This window comes from Bradysia coprophila, chromosome X, assembly GCF_014529535.1.
Source record: "Bradysia coprophila strain Holo2 chromosome X, BU_Bcop_v1, whole genome shotgun sequence".
Classification (NCBI taxonomy): Eukaryota; Metazoa; Arthropoda; class Insecta; order Diptera; family Sciaridae; genus Bradysia; species Bradysia coprophila.
The window spans coordinates 3,224,457-3,240,545 of NC_050737.1; the positions used below are offsets into that span (position 1 = coordinate 3,224,457).

A 16,089-nucleotide genomic window follows, 5' to 3' on the forward strand; every position below is an offset into this window, starting at 1 on the left:
TCACCGACAATATCATCTATTCCATCAACTTTTCAAAAGCCTAATGCTCAAAATAAACGAGACATTGAAAACGTGTTTTGGTCCTATTTTTCATGACGAAATTTTCGAAACTGTCAAATGAAGTATGTTTCATTTTCATATTGCAACCGGCTTATATAGACCTTTCTCACACACAAAACGTTCCTCAGCGCAAAAGTCCATCTGCTTCATACACACAAAAAAAAAAACAATTCGTTCCTCCGCACAAAAGTCCATCGACTTTATACACAAAACGTTCCTCCGCACAAAAGTCCATGCTTCAAGCTTCATACATACAAAAAAGTAACATTCTCCGCACAAAAGTCCATGCTTCATACACAAAATGTTGCAAAAGCCCATCGTCCATAAAATGTTACATTTCTCTTGAAATTTCCATCGACCATAATATATACACGGAAGAACACGCAATTATTGTGCGTTGTGTTCTTCCGTGTATATATTATGGTCGATGGGCTTTTGCAACATTTTGTGTATGAAGCATGGACTTTTGTGCGGAGAATGTTACTTTTTTGTATGTATGAAGCTTGAAGCATGGACTTTTGTGCGGAGGAACGTTTTGTGTATAAAGTCGATGGACTTTTGCGCGGAGGATCGATTAAAGAAATAAAAGGAATTAAGAGCAATTAAAAGGAATTGACAGGAAGTACCTTTAGAAATTGAAAGGGTATCGAAAGGAAATTGAAAGGGAATTGAATGGGAATTGAATGGAATTGAACGGAAATAGAGCGAATCCGGCAATTAGACGAGTTGGTTTGGTAATTGAGGTAATTAAACGGAATTGAAAGGAATTAGAAATTGATTTGCCACCATTTTGGCCAGTCGGTTACCCCTCGAGTCTACTTAAACTACACGCATGGAATTTTGAAAACCGACACATTTTCTATTTCTGTGTTGTACTTGAGTTTCTGATTTCTCCATATTAAAATACATAGAAGCAAAAGCAAAATTTACAAAAACAAGTAAACCACAAAACTGAAACCGAATGTGTCGGTTCTCAAAATTCCGTGAGTGTGAGTGTCGACAACCAATCATTATTGCCAGACTGTTGTAAATAATATCAGGAATTGTTGCTCGAAAACAGATTATTTTAGAGGAAACCTTCGTTGTCTTTTTCCCAATTTTGCCAATTTTTTTTTTTTTCAGTTCTTCAATCTTTTAGCTCTATTTTCTTTTGAAATATCTTTACTCTGGTAAATATCCAATAAATGGTAATGTAGTGAAGTTGGTTCACAAAAAAATAGAGCTCTGACGTTAGTAATGTCTATGTACAACAGGTACATTGGTTGCTTTGGTGCTTCGAAAGCTCAGCTTTAATGCCCATTTTATCCAAGTAATATTACATTTAAGTTTAGTTTCCAAACCGCATTTCTCCTATAGTCGAATGTTAGTTTTCTTACGCGTTGACTTAAACACTGAAAAGTGTAGGAAAATGTTGCTCGTAAACTAAAGCTTAAATGTAATAGATTTGTATATAATGTCGGTTACATTTCTTGTTCATTTCGTCAAAAAATTACTAATGTCAGCCCTTCTTTTTTTTGTTAAGTAACTTCACTACTAAGACATTTCATGGATATTTTACCAGAAGTTAAATTCGTTCAGCCCTGAATGACGAATCGTTATCTTATCCTTAAAAACGACTACGAAAATTAATCAATTGAGCTCTGATTAGGGTTGTCTCATATATAGGACGATGATGTTTGGAAACTAAGGGCAAAATATAATGAGTATTATTTTACTGAAGAGCTTTATACCCTCCGCCCTTATCTATGACGCGTATCATTTCCTCTCCCATTTATAGTGTTACGATGAAAGAGAAGCAAATACTTTGACAAGTACCCCAAGGCAAGTAATAATAACTAGTCTTCGGTTTTCTTGCTCTGATCATAACAGTCTTATAGATAGACCCTTGCTGTTTATGGGTTAAAAAAAAATTAGTGAAAAAAAGTAAGCGAGTTCACACATTGATAAAAACACGACACTTTACACATTTGATTATTTATTTTTGTTCCGAAATTATTTTAAGAATTGTAGATTGTGAATACACATACAAATAATACAAATTTCTGCAACAATTTTTTCTATTGTTTTTCAAACCATATTTCGGAGTTTTGTATCGAATTTGTTTGTTTGTTTTCTCTCTTCTTTTTTATATAAAAAAACCAGTATGTATCAAAGTAAAGACAAAATGCTATTTGATGGCGGTATATTCAATCCAGTTTGTTGCAAGATATTCTTTTGTTTTTTTTGACTACTTTTAGAAAAGTAAAAGTTTTATGTTTCGTGTTTCAACGAATTTCTAGGTTTAAATGAAATGGTAAAAAGATTTACACTTTTAGGCAAAAAAATCTAAGAAACCGAAATTGTTTACAAAAATAAAAAAATTTCGTAAAATTAACTAATAAGAAATGACAGCCACTGTAAGCCATGAATGGTTTCGCTGTTCGTCAATATCTTGTTCATTAAACTACTTTTCGAGTGTAATCTGACTTGAACTGTTGATGTGTTAAAAGACAAATTCTAATTTCAGCGGCTATCCAAAACATTGTTCCTTTTTTTTTAAATGAAAATTATTGTTGCCCGATTGGATAAAATGCAATTTTTCGTCCCAAAATTTACTTATTCACTAATGTACCGTAATAGGCAGTGATAGCAATAAGTTTACGATCCAGAAAACTTTGCTCGATTTCGACAGAACCTTCTGGTCCGGCTAGCATGGCGAGCTGTTGACGAAAAATAAATAGAAATTAAATCAAAGATTTATTACAACAGTAATGGGTACGTACCTGATGAGTGTTTGAATTTCTTGGCAAATAAATTACAATATTCGATGTAATCTTTCTGGACATTTCAATCAAATTTGATGCCGACGTTGGAGCTAGAGATGTTTCAACATCGTATACGTCATTCTGTGGACATAGAGGCGTGGAAGCGTTAATGAGTCTTTCATTGAAAATGATTTTCCAATGAAGCTAAGGTGTTTTTAAAAAAATTAAATTTAGGTGAGGCATGAATGGGATTTCACAACTGACACTCTGATATTACTACGACCTCACGTTCGTGAAAATACTTTCGTGAATTTTCAAATTGAGAAAGTTTGTGAAAATTCACACTAATTCTTCAGATCCTAATTGAGAGTAGCTTGTGTGAGGAAAATGTTTTGGTAAACTACTCGATGTGTTAACTAGCTGTAAATATGTTGCGGGAAGTGTTAGCTCGTGAATTGTTCTGTTCACCTATAGCATATAAACTCCACTGTTACGTTCAGTGCTCGATAGGTAGACAGCTGAGGAAGACTTCTTCTAGAGAAGTCGAAAGCGATATCAAAGATCATTCGTTTCCAGTTCCCTGACCTTACTTTCACTATCAGGTAAATTTCCCGGTTTTTAATGAAAGGTCAAAGCGGTACCTATCATCCTAAGATGGGAGTTCATATTGCCTGAAGGTGCGAAAGCTGAGGTTGGTGTAAATCGGACAAACCCTAATTTTATGTACACTAATATCGGTTGAAAAACCACAAGAACAGATAGAATCGATTCAGTGAAGGTCGTTGGGTGCCTGTCTTATGTATTCGTCGTTTATTTCCACAGGAATATTAAAGAGAATTTAGCGAATCACTCGTTCAAATTTGATGACAGTGCGGTTTGGAAGGAATGCCCTGGTCTCTCTTTCTTTCACATTCTAAAAATTGAAGATGATAACACATCTTTGGAAACGTTCAATGTAAGGTTTCTCGGTGTTGATGTACGTTCCAATTCTACAAAAAAAAAAATTTTTCGAAGAATTGTTCGCTGTTCATTTACCTTTAAGTATTGCGGTCCTCCCCACGGTGGGCTCAAAAATATAACGTCGGCTTTTAACGAATCGACTAACGTTAAAAAGTCGCCCACAATAAATTCGATGCGATCAGCAACACCATAAATTGCAGCATTATGTTTAGCCATCTCAATTTTCTTCGGATCGATGTCAATAGCAATGACTAAGGAAATGCAAGAAGAAAATCAGAAATCAAATGAAATGCGAAAACACCAACTGAACCGCCAATAAATACCTTTTTCGCATGTCATCGCAAATTGAATGGAGTTTCCACCAGCCCCGCAGAATGCATCAATGATTATGTCACATTTGCAACGCTTGGCAGTGTGAACGGCAACTTTTTCCGGTGTCACGGAGAACCAACTTTCTGTTGAATCGAATAGAAAATGAATTTGAAAATCTGCGCCACACATTGCTATAACGATTTCAGTGAACTTACCTTTGTCCAATTTAATGCCCGAATCGTACAGCGAGAACAAGGAAAATCTCTTGTGCCAGTATTTCTGCAACTGTTTGTCGTTAGCTATTTCCGACGGCACCCCGGCTGATAAGATTTTATTTTTGCGCCGCTTCTTCTTTTCCTTTCTGTTAGCATCTCGGGCCAACGTCTTCGCATCGATGTCAGCACTTTCATCTATCGAAGTCGGTTCCATGGGTGTGGCGGCTGATCCATCCGATGTGGCTTGTGTTGTCGAAACTGTTGCAATATCTTCGGTAAATGGAATTGTAGGAGGTGAACTTATTGTCGACGAATGTCGTGTAGGCTTCTCTGCAATGGATTCATCGTCGGATGACGAGTGCATTAACAAGGTAGTGTCGGTATTCGTCTGAAAAGCGAGATTGTATGGGATTTGATTTGTATTACTTTGATGGAACAGCGGAAAAGATTCTGAAAAACTCTCAAATTTTGAGACTGGAGAAGGCTGTTTATAGCTTACCTGATTCGGTTCATTTATTTCGTTCCCATCGTTATCGAAGTATGTGTGCTTGCTTTTGTGATGCTTCATTTTCAATATACGATTGTGCAAGCGTATGTGCTTTTTCCGGTAAATCACGTGGCCAGCAGTAGACTTTTCGATACCATCATCATTATCCTCATACGAATAGCCCATCAACGAGAATGCAGCTTTTACTCGATCGGTTTGCATGTCATCAGATTCACTACTGTCATGGCTGGAAAGAGGAGATTAATTAGTAAATTGACGATATGATTGCAGATCGCGTTCAGTTAAACGTACCTTCGCTTCAAAATTGGCTTCATTGTTAATGAATTGATATTTGAATCCTGTCGATTCATCGCTTTGGTGCTTTTAAATTCAGTCGGTAGTCCCAGAGAAATTAGCAAATCTTTGTCTATATTACAAAAATCGTTATTAGTCTCTTGCTTATGGCTATCTTCCTTATCATTAAGTTCTAGATTTAGGCTAGCGACTAATTTTGGCAAACAATCGTTCATCTGTTTCTGTGAACTGTTCTTCTTTTTGCGAGTCAATCTGCGCTTACTCATTTCCGTTACAACATTCATATCTCGATCACCCGACACTTTTTCTAGCTGTAAACTTGTGCTCAGTTCACAGCCTATCATTACATTCGCGCGCATAAAGTGTTGGTATTGGTGAGCGTATTGCTCCTGAAAATGTTGTTGCCACAAAATTTGCCAGTGTTGATCCGTGTCCATCGTATCTTCGTCGCCCATCAACAACAGCTTGTTCTCATCAATCAGATTTTGTTGCAGAGTGAACATATCACTAGCCGATTCAACGTCTGGCGAGCTTTCCGATGACTCGGAACTGACTCGGCTGCTAGCGAAATCGTAGCTCGAAATGGTCATATGCGTAACGTTCGTCATTGAGTCCGTTGTGCCGATAGTTAACGGAAGGCTCGACGTAACTGAATCACAACGTGGACTTAATACGGAATCGAAATCGTTGACCGAGGTCAGCTGATCGTCCCACGTATTGTCAACACTGCCCGGTGACAGTATGTTCCAGCCATCTTCGCTGGGACAATTCGCAGCGGGAGAGCAAAGGGAGACGATTATTTCCGTATCGGGGTTCTTTATTGTCATGTCGCTGTGCGAACACGATCCCTGGTCGGCATTGAAACTCTTTAGGCTGTTTTGCGGTGTCGGATCAGACGAATCGATATTCAGTTTGAGATAGTCGCTCTTGATGAAATCACTGTACTTATCGATCCACGACGACCAGATCAATCGTTCACCGTTGTCCGACCAATACTTTTCCCATGCTTCATTCAACTCATCGCCGCCGAACGCATCCGGTAAGCTGTTATTGCGTCCGGAATGCAAATAGTCGGATGACGAGTACTTTCGGGATGGATGGGTGAATGGATTCTCGGATATATCAGCGCCACTGTCACTGGAATGTTGAGCCGTTTGATGAATTAATGGGTCGTGTTCATCGGTGCTGCAATAGTTGTCAGTGTGTGATGCACTGGCACTGTAGTAACAACTATTCGCATCCACCTCCTGCTGGAATTGTCAGTTTAGGGAATTAGTAGAGAGATTATTTCAGCTAATTTGAACTCAATAATCATCTTACTTCATCAACAGCTGAGGCTAATAATTTACGCGATTTGTTTTCAGGAAAATGGATGGGTTTCTCATAATCCTGTAAATCATTCTCGCTGAACTGATCGTCGATTTCATTGTACTCATCGCGCTCTAGTGTGTTGTTGAGGTTTTCGTTGTAGTTTCTAAAAAATATTTTTGTATTTTTTTCGGTTGTTTAATCAACGGAAAACAGTTCAATTGTATCGGAGCTTATGAATACCTATAGATACACTTAAAGCTAATAAAATTTCCGTCTGATTTCATATTTCATTTTTGAATTAACATTTGAACCAGTTGCACGGTCACTTCATGCAGAAATTAAGTACAATTTCCAACTGATTTGGAATTGAATTGCACAACTAGATTTTTGTTCCTTCATGACTCAACTCTATCTTTGTATTGCTGATGGTTTCCGTATAAAGTAGATTTTTTGAAGAAAGAACTTACGATTTAAAGAGTCTCGTCTATCAATGCCAAATCATAACAAAATTGGTCAATGAATCGTAAAGGGAGTATTTCATGAACAGTGTAGAAAAACCTATCACATTTAATGCACACGAAATCCTATTAAAAATAAACTCACCGAATAAAAACACGACTGCAGAGACAAAATATTTTTTTTGTCTTTAGATGCGAGAAATGATGAGGTAAATATATTTCAGCTAACGGCTCCCAATGTACATCGTTCATTTTCGTATCAAATGAATTAAATCGAAAATACAATTTCTATACAAACGCATTTTTTGTACAAAAATCTGAATTTAGAAAAAAACTATTAATCACCCAATGTCGATTCTCCACTGTTTTCACCTGTCAAATAATCGTTAAAATAAACATTTTTCGATGGTTGTTGGCACTGCGCGAATACCGGAAAATACATCAAGGAATCGTTTTTGAAGGAAGTGTGATCATATTGGTGACTTTCGCAAGGTAGATAATATATATTATATGGGCGGCTGCCCAAATTTTTGCCTTGGACTTTCGTTCCTTAAATAATCATTGACTTTGTGGCCTAAAAATTTGAAAAGTTTTTTTTGTAAACTTCGTCGAGGCGAAGCCGAATGACTTTAAAATTTTTACTTCGAGTCATGTCAATGTATTTACGAAACATCAAAAAAATAGTATATTGTGAATCGTGTTGTAATGTATATAAATAGGCAAACACAAAAAAAAAGTTCCTAGCGCATACTAAATGTTTTTTTTTACCAATCTAAACCACGCTGAAAATACGAAGTTTTCAAGTTTTCATTTCATACAATCTATAATGAAAGTGTTTAATAAAACACGTCTAAATTGTCAAAATTTGTGTTTCACCCGTTCTTTCAGAACCTTGGAAAATACACGAATGACTTTCATGTCAGAGGCTATATTTTCAGGAAAATCTCTAGAACAGATATTTCACTCGTCGAAGTTTCAGTTTATGAAGCGTTCGGATAGTTCGTCCTTATAATCTTTTGATAAAAAGACAGGTTAGGAGGGTATTTTTTCCAATCAACTTGCAAATTTTCGATTAATGTTGAAATTGTGCGGAAAAATTCGTTCAACTCAAGCCTTTTGCTTAATTTTTTGAGTTGATGAGCGCTACAGTGGCTATCCACGGCATGATGATTTTACATATAAAAAAATTCATCATGACGGCGACGAGAATCTTCGCAGGAGGTGAAGTTTTTTTTATGCAATCCACCATTTTATCGCCGACTCTGGTGTGTCGCCCGCTTATCTGCATCTGCGTGACCTTCCCAAAGTTTACAGCCTTGGTCTGTATAGTCTGAATGAAAAACCAACCTGACGATATAAAAAATTCAGAAACTGGTATCATTTTGAGTGGTGATGGCGTTGAAGGATTTTATGGTATGGTATATTGAGTTATGACACTTTGAACGAACTCTTTTGGTTTTGTCATGTTTAATTTGTATGTAGACGCTGGTTGTAACCACCTAATATAAATTACCAATTGATTTGACCGAATACCAGCTGGTCACCGGATAATACTTCTTCTTTAATTAAATTAATTAATTTCTGATTACTAGGTCCCACCTGTTGGTGGGTCAGATCCCTTGACTGTCTGAACCTGAGCTTCTTGATAGATTTTTTATTGGTAAAAATTTATTGGTTGATTAAGAAGAACTATACTAGAACGGTCTAAATTTATCATTAATAATTAAATTCTGTTTAGTTTTACTGAAAATCTTCGTGAAGTTACAAAACGATATTAATTTTTGATTCACAACTTTATTTTCTGTTTATGGTCTGGTTTTATGCTCATATTAGACCGTTATTGTCTATAAAATGATTAATGTCTTAAATAAAAATTAAACTCGTGTGAATTGCGGGGACACCTATTGTTCTCTCATTCATAAAAAAAAGATTGCAAATGTTTGTTGATTCATTTGACTAGGTTTTCGGTAGAAAATCAAAATAGGGATTAAGTATAGCTTCCACTTAAAAAGAGCACTATGTGGAAATTGAATTTATTTCAATTTTTTACTCCGTTTACGTGACAGTTTCTTTGTTCTATTTTACAACTGTCATGTAAACGGAGGCTAAACGGAGTGCTCTTTTTAAGTGGAAACTATACTTTATGCTGCTCGGCAGATTTTAATTAATTTATTTGAAAAGGCAGTAGGGTTTATTTCACATTAATTACGACACGAAAATGTACGATCCGCCACCGGTTCAAAATATTTCGGTGCATTTGTGGTAATGACCTAAAGGTATAATACCGGTATTGCCGGTATTGCACAGTTTGATCAGTTTGATATAGAAATTCAACCTAACAAAAACAAACAAAAAATCTATAGTCGTCCGAAGTGTCACACACTCGTATTCATCGTCGCTGTGGCCATTTTGTCATATCCGAAAACTCAGATAGAAAATCGTCTTGAAAAACCGAAACTTTCAACATCTAATTCCGAGGTAATAATCGTTCATTATTCATTCAATTGTTGTGAAAAATTATCGAATTGAGGCGTTCGCCTCTATGAATTATACGAATTTTATGAATTTTGTGTTTGAAAATGGATTTGAACAATTCCAAGGCAATCGAAAAATCAGTTTTATGTTCTTAAGTCAACCCGCAAAACGTTACATAATATTCAGTACATAAGTTCGGATAAAAATCAATTTGTAATTATAATTGAAAATTGTCATTTTATCCGAATCATAAATTATAATGGAACCAATGCGACGACATATAATTACACTATGAAGTTATTTTTGTAGGATCACATTTAACGTCTACAAAGAGGAGAGATCGAAAGTCATTCGACGAAATTATAATTCAACTGGATGTGCATATGTAAAAAAGGATTCAAATTGTAGAACGCAGCGCCCGTTCAATAAAAGCGAATATTAACGGATTGAGATAAAAGAAACAGTAAAGTAAAAATATTTTTCTCTTTTTTACCTAAAAAAATGTAATCGTAATTTTTGTTGTTCAAAACAAAAACAAAAAAAATTCTTAAAAACAACAAAACATTGCATGGTGTCTTGACAGCTGAAATATACTCAGTCTCACATTCCAGGAAACAATGTCCTCGGAATCATGGTCCCGTTCCTCATCTTCGCGTTCACGATATGACGATCGAAAGCGTCGAGATCGACATTACGATGATCACGATCGCGACTACGACGACCGACGGCGACGTCGACATAGTCCAGAGCGGGACAGACGTCGTGGCAGTTCGGAACGGGATCGATACAGATCTTACGACGATGATCGCGACAGTCGAAATCGTCGAGGCAAGTCACCCTCACGGCGACATCGTCAGTCGCGCAGCCGAAGTAGATCATCGTCGTACGAAAGCAGCAAGCGTCGCAAATCGCACAGAGAGCCGTTCCGATCAGCTGAAAAGAAGTCTTCACATTCTGCCGAATTAACGAATATCAAAATATTGCGGGCCAGTCGTAGTCGCAGTAAGAGCCAAAATAAAACCGCCGACGATCATTCGGATCGGAAAAACAATTATTTCGAATCATTTCGTACGACAAATGTGGATAACAACTCATTGATTGGCAATATTGATGAAAGCGATTTCGATCGCGAGAAAATCCACAAAGAAATGCAAGAGAGACTCCAGCTGCATCTGGCCCGTGAAGGAAAAGTGTATCCACCGCCGAAACCACAAGCATCCCATCCGATATTCGCCAATGATGGTTCATTTCTGGAAACGTTTAAAAAGTTGCAGGAGCAACAGAAGCAACATGTCCATGATCATCATAAAGTTGAGCCAAGTGTTACGGCTATGCCGGTCGTGCAGCAACAATATCAAAAGCCAATGTTCAGTAAACGGAGGGGCGGAAAAATTCTGAAGACTGGCATTGTGCAAAAGACAAAAATCGCCGACGAATCCGTTACCGAAGAAACGCCTAATGATGCTTGGTCACTGTATCTGCAAGAAGTGAAGAAATATAAGAATGTGTCTTGTGATGCCGATAGTAAAACGCGGCCGCTTGTGAAATAAATTTTTACATTGTTTTTCCTTTTTCAAATTCATTTTTTTTGTCAAGTCGTTAATTGTAAGATTTTTATTATTGTCCCGCAATAAGCTACACACATAACACTGAAACATTGCAATTATTCAAATCCACTTTCAATTCTTCACAATAATTTTACTCAATTTGTCGAACGAATGAGTCAAATCCATTAATAAAGACAAAAAAGAAAGAAAAAAAAACCAAAACCAAAATTTCGAGCAAAATGAAGCATCTCAGTATTTTTTACGAATTATTTCCTTATAGAATTTCAACAGTTAATAAAATAAGTTCTTGCAATGGCCGCCGATCAGCAGATTGTTCTTGAAACAGCTCCATTCGATCCACGATTCCCGAACCAGAACCAGACGCGTTACTGCTATCAGTCGTATTTGGATTTCCATCGATGCCAGAAGATCCGTGGTGAATCTTATGAACCATGCCAATACTTTAAGAAGGTGTTTTCATCGATGTGTCCAAATGCCTGGGTCGAAAAGTGGAACGATCAACGTGAGGCCGGTACTTTCGCCGGAAAAATCTAAAAAAAAATCGAATTCATTAATCAAATGTAATAATTAATGTATTTAGTCAGCAAATACTAAAAAAAAATAATAAAAAAATCACTTAAGTGTAAATTGGCATGTCTTTTTAAGGACGTCAAAGTGGGTATGACGTAGGATTCGCTTTCAATTTCTATTTGGTGTGAACGCGTCGCAAATATGGTGAGTGGTTTTGTATTGTACACTGACATGGCTTAGTTGAAGCGCCATCAACTGTAGGAAGAACCCGATCAGAGATCTGCTGCCAATCCACTGTACGGTCGAGGTGTTGTTAGTCAAGTAACTCATTAAAGGTGGAAAGTTTTTCTTTTTTTTATTTTTTATTTTAAAATTAGTTCTTTCCAGAAGGCATATTTCAGCTGTTATTGACCTATTTTCTCTTCGAACTGAACACAACTCTTGGACCGTGACTTTCACGAACAAATAGCGAGAGTAGGAAATTTCTTCAGGAAGGATCGAGCTCGAAACGTTAACTGGTTTTTTTTTCGTAATTTTTTTGAACCTGAATCCACATAGCTGAACCAGATTGAGTGTGAATATTTATATTGTCAGGAACTCGATTGTGATTTTCGTGTGGTGAAAGGGAGTGTGACGAAAAGTTGGTAGTTTCGAGAACGTGATTAATATCAAGGCTGTATAACTGTTAGTGAGGCATTGTCAGGCAGAGTCTATTCTCGTGAAATTTAATCTTTACGAAATTCCGAAAAATTCTCGAAAACACTCGAAAGTCTAAAATTCAAGAATTTTAAGAAACTTTTTATTCTTGAAAATTAAAAAAAAAACATGAAAAGAGGCCATGGTCAATACTGAAGCACAGATGCGTGGATGACATCCAAATCTTATAATAAAAATTTTGCACTATCATAAAATGTGAATTACATAAGGTTCGGATAAGGCTAGGTTCAGGTCAGGTCAAAAATTCAAATTTCTGGGTTCAGGTGGAAAATTTCTAGATCAAAACTGGCCCGATTTATCGTTGACCTGACTAGATTTAATTCATTGTTGAATTACAAGAAGGTACAATTTGTTTTATCCAGTCAGGTCAGGTTAAAAACAGGCTCAGGTCAACACAGATCAGGTCAGATCCGATCAGATCTAAAAAAACGAATCTAAGCAACCTTTACGACCCATGTCACGAACCAAAATTTAGTTTTGTGTGTAGTTAACTTAAAACAGTCACTGTTTAACTGTGAGTCGATAATCAAAAATAAACGAGTCGATGGAAAGAACTATTATCTTGTGGTCTTGTGGAATGGGAAACTGTGCATTTAGATCAATAAATCGAATGGTCGAACGAGGGACAGTAAGTTTTTTCTTTCTTCATTTATCTGCTTTGTTCTTGGAACTTGCTAGACTAGTAGCGATCATTCTTTCCGGTCATGGAAATAATGCGGTATCCTGATAACGTTGTTCCGGGAAACGAGCTGAACAAAATTTGGACTCGGTTACAGGGAAGAAAACATTATTTCCAAGCCTGAACATTTCTAAACAAAAGTCATCTACTACTAATACAATGTAAAGTGCAGTGTAGAGTCTACACTGTAGACTAGGGTGGATCGATTTCACTAACATGAAAACTGACGCTCAGATCCATTCGAAGCTTCTCGAGACTAATTTAACTACAACATTACACTGTGTGAAGCATAGACCACAGATTACCGCAGACAATTGCTACGAAATCACTTAGTTCCCAAATAATATCACAAAATTTAATTGAATTTCATTTCACAAATAAAGAATAATTCAGTATTACATGTACGGTCATTCCAACTCCAAGTCGTGTCTTTCCATCTTATCTCCAAGCATCTTTCATTGATGTTGTTTGGTTCATCAGTTCCCCAATTAGTAAAATCAATTGGTTTGCCATTGGCTAACCAATACCATTCTCTAGAAGCGCCAAGGTCATTACCCGAAGTCCACAAATTCTGCGCTTCGTCCCCACAACCTGATTTAACATAAGCATCAAAAAATTTTAACAAATACCACAGAGCTACCTACCACTTACCGGACATATTTATGAGCATTGAGATAATATTGTTTTCTTCCATCGAATCAATGCTGGCCAATTCCATGCCATTGAATTTACAAATATGTGCGGCTTTGAACCAATTGACCTGCAAATACAGTTAAAAACATTCGCACATTGTTACCAGTGGAATTTTAATTGGGATTTGTGTAACCTTTTCCGTAGTGACCAAGAAGAATTGCTTGGAATTCACGAAATTACTTCTGATCGCTGGTTGATCTGCCACTGGGGAAGTGAAAGCAACACCTTCATTTAAATTAGATACATCTTCAACTTCTATTGAATTAGCGACACCTTCGGCTGGCTCATCAACGAAACCACTATTTGGTCGAAGCAAAACTGCGTAAAGACATGCGATAAACAAACCGATTTTGTTCATTTTCTCAACTCTTCAACTTGGTGGATAAACAAAGCAAAATTAGATTTTGTTACCGATACTTTGACATGAAAAATAACTAAAGTTAAAATTATCAACCTCTATTGGATATAATTCCGAAGAACACTAGAAAATTTTGAATTTTTCGCTGTGTGACTCAAGAGTTACACTTAATCTCTAATTTCACTTGACATATATGTCCCCTTGATAAAAGACTAAGACAAAAGAAAGATATCAGACCAATTTAACGATAGCACTTGGACAATCTAAAATTGCAATATTATGATGCTGACATAAATAATTCTTCTACAGTACAACGCAATACATCGTGAGCGCCGGTCGTATGGGACAAAACAAAATTATATCAGGAACAGTCTTAGAAACTGTGTCCAAGCAAATCACTTTTCTGAGTTTTTTTTTGGTTGAGATTTAAACCGACCACGAACCAAGAGAATTCAAGGGTGAAGTGTGGAATCCACACTGTGGATTCAAAGAACAATGGAAATTTTTTAATTTTTTGGCCCTTGTGGTAGAACTTAACTTTTGTGAGAGAACCCATAAATCTATAATCTTCACTCACCTTTATAGATGATCCGGTCGTAAAAGCCTCGATCCGCCCGAACCCAACCTTATTTTCAGATTTCAAAAATGTATCACCCATTTCTGGTCGAGTTTCGGTTTCTTTGGGCTGCGTGATCAAAACATTATAATTCAAGTTTCGAAAAATCTCGACACGCTTAGCTTTACTAAACTTCCAAATAAAAAAAGAAATTAAAGAAAGTCAATTAAAATTTACTGAGTCGATATATTAGTTTCCTGACTGACGGTACTTGTAGTACCTTTAATTTTCCCGAATCATTTACGAAATTTTATCGAAAAACCCTAAAACATTGAATTGATCGTGAAGAGATATCCGAATATTTATCTACTATATTTTCGTGATTAACTCCCAAAGGAGCAACGGAGACTGTAGGACTCGTACTGGTTGTCATTCTTATAATATTTCAGTTCTTATTAATATATCTATATATCTATATACAATAACAACTTCCTCCAGTTCACGTTTTGTTACATCACCCAATATGGTAATGTGATGATAGCTTCCGTAAATAGCTGGACGGAGTAAGTCGTTAAATCCCGCATTTATAAGCGCATATCGTTTCGAGCCCATTGTTTTTACTGCATGCACTTTAGTAACAAGAGTCCCACTTTCGGCGACTAGAAAACGACCCGGTTCCACTTCTAATGTTATTGAATGTCCAAAATGATTTTCGATTTTCTTTCTTGCTGCATCCCACAAATCAAAATAGTTAGTACCCGATCCATCAACGTTGGCAACATCGACATCCGGTTCATCTTCAAGGTATGATATTGGAATGCCTCCACCTGCTGAAATCGCTTTAATGTCATGATTACATTCAATTACGCACTGAACCATGGCACTGCAAGCATTTTCTAATTTATTCGAAAACGATCCCGAGCCTAAGTGCATATGAAATCCTACTAAATTTAAGCGAAAATCTGTAACCACACACAACGCTTCGGCTAAATCTTCAAACCAAATTCCATGTTTGCTATTTTCGCCTCCTGTGTTTGTCTTCTTACTATGTCCATAACCAAATCCCGGGTTTATCCGGGTATATTCCTCAGGTCAGTGTTTAGCACGTGGGATTGTGGATCCTTTTTCTTATAATAAAATCATCTTCTTACTGTAGGCTGTACTGAACTATCGACGAAAAAGTACCGTAGGTTGGAGCATAGAAAATATTCTCCTCGATTTTACCGGTGGAATGCTTAGTATGCTACAGATTTTACTAAACGGATACAATTACGGTATGACTGGAAGCATGGAAGACTGTAACAGTGCATCTGTTGTTAACGAAAGAAAAATCTATTTTTTAGATGACTGGGTGTCCATATTCGGTGATCCCACAAAATTCGGTCTGGGCCTATTTTCGGTGTGTTTCGATATTTTATTTATGGTTCAACATTATGGTCTTTACAGGTCAGTATAGAAAATGAAGAATTCTTCGAAGTTCTCCCGTGAAGCGGCCCATTTAAATTTTTCATTTCTCTTTCAGACACAGCAGAAAAACAGTAAAAAAAGATGAGAATGTGATTGAAAGTGATAATAAAGTTGAAGAATAAAAGAGTAATCCTCGACAGTTTGTGAAGGGCTCATTACTTGTATTTGTTTCAGTTCCTCATTCGTTGTCTTTCCATTGAATAC

At 36.6% G+C, this 16,089-nt stretch overlaps 4 protein-coding genes across 10 annotated transcripts; 2 read left to right on the forward strand and 2 right to left on the reverse strand.

Moving 5' to 3' along the window:
• Positions 1 to 2,024: 2,024 nt before the first annotated feature.
• Positions 2,025 to 7,282, reverse strand: LOC119083518 (trimethylguanosine synthase). Of its 3 annotated transcripts, XM_037193253.1 has the most exons (10): positions 7,008 to 7,242; positions 6,414 to 6,567; positions 6,039 to 6,343; positions 5,091 to 5,966; positions 4,791 to 5,025; positions 4,292 to 4,679; positions 4,088 to 4,219; positions 3,840 to 4,015; positions 2,823 to 2,945; positions 2,118 to 2,759 (listed from the first exon to the last, which is right to left on the reverse strand). In XM_037193253.1, exons 1-10 carry the CDS (start codon positions 7,112 to 7,114, stop codon positions 2,652 to 2,654), a joined length of 2,604 nt encoding a protein of 867 aa, XP_037049148.1. In that variant the 5' UTR covers positions 7,115 to 7,242; the 3' UTR covers positions 2,118 to 2,651. The 3 variants fall into 3 exon arrangements, with proteins under 3 accessions (XP_037049134.1, XP_037049148.1, XP_037049141.1); XM_037193239.1 differs by having other exon boundaries at positions 2,025 to 2,759; positions 5,091 to 6,343; positions 7,008 to 7,282; XM_037193246.1 differs by having other exon boundaries at positions 5,091 to 6,340.
• A 1,899-nt stretch (positions 7,283 to 9,181) lies between these two features.
• Positions 9,182 to 11,532, forward strand: LOC119083540 (cytochrome c oxidase subunit 6B2-like). 3 transcript variants are annotated; one of them, XM_037193263.1, is made up of 3 exons: positions 9,182 to 9,340; positions 9,647 to 9,805; positions 9,949 to 11,503. In XM_037193263.1, exon 3 carries the CDS (start codon positions 9,955 to 9,957, stop codon positions 10,885 to 10,887), a length of 933 nt encoding a protein of 310 aa, XP_037049158.1. In that variant the 5' UTR covers positions 9,182 to 9,340; positions 9,647 to 9,805; positions 9,949 to 9,954; the 3' UTR covers positions 10,888 to 11,503. The 3 variants fall into 3 exon arrangements, with proteins under 3 accessions (XP_037049158.1, XP_037049164.1, XP_037049171.1); XM_037193269.1 differs by having other exon boundaries at positions 9,647 to 9,800; XM_037193276.1 differs by lacking the exon at positions 9,647 to 9,805 and having other exon boundaries at positions 9,183 to 9,340; positions 11,165 to 11,532.
• Positions 11,533 to 12,402: 870 nt separating this feature from the next.
• On the forward strand, positions 12,403 to 16,072 carry LOC119083577 (cystinosin homolog). Of its 2 annotated transcripts, none has more exons than XM_037193326.1 (4): positions 12,403 to 12,760; positions 15,575 to 15,692; positions 15,762 to 15,864; positions 15,941 to 16,072. In XM_037193326.1, exons 1-4 carry the CDS (start codon positions 12,677 to 12,679, stop codon positions 16,005 to 16,007), a joined length of 372 nt encoding a protein of 123 aa, XP_037049221.1. In that variant the 5' UTR covers positions 12,403 to 12,676; the 3' UTR covers positions 16,008 to 16,072. The 2 variants fall into 2 exon arrangements, 1 of the variants encoding a protein (XP_037049221.1); XR_005088889.1 differs by lacking the exon at positions 12,403 to 12,760 and adding an exon at positions 14,907 to 15,509 and having other exon boundaries at positions 15,941 to 16,001.
• LOC119083562 (C-type lectin 37Db-like) lies at positions 13,131 to 14,032 on the reverse strand. 2 transcript variants are annotated; one of them, XM_037193301.1, is made up of 4 exons: positions 13,959 to 14,032; positions 13,638 to 13,878; positions 13,463 to 13,571; positions 13,131 to 13,402 (listed from the first exon to the last, which is right to left on the reverse strand). In XM_037193301.1, exons 2-4 carry the CDS (start codon positions 13,860 to 13,862, stop codon positions 13,167 to 13,169), a joined length of 570 nt encoding a protein of 189 aa, XP_037049196.1. In that variant the 5' UTR covers positions 13,863 to 13,878; positions 13,959 to 14,032; the 3' UTR covers positions 13,131 to 13,166. The 2 variants fall into 2 exon arrangements, with proteins under 2 accessions (XP_037049196.1, XP_037049185.1); XM_037193290.1 differs by having other exon boundaries at positions 13,638 to 13,983.
• Positions 16,073 to 16,089: the final 17 nt, after the last annotated feature.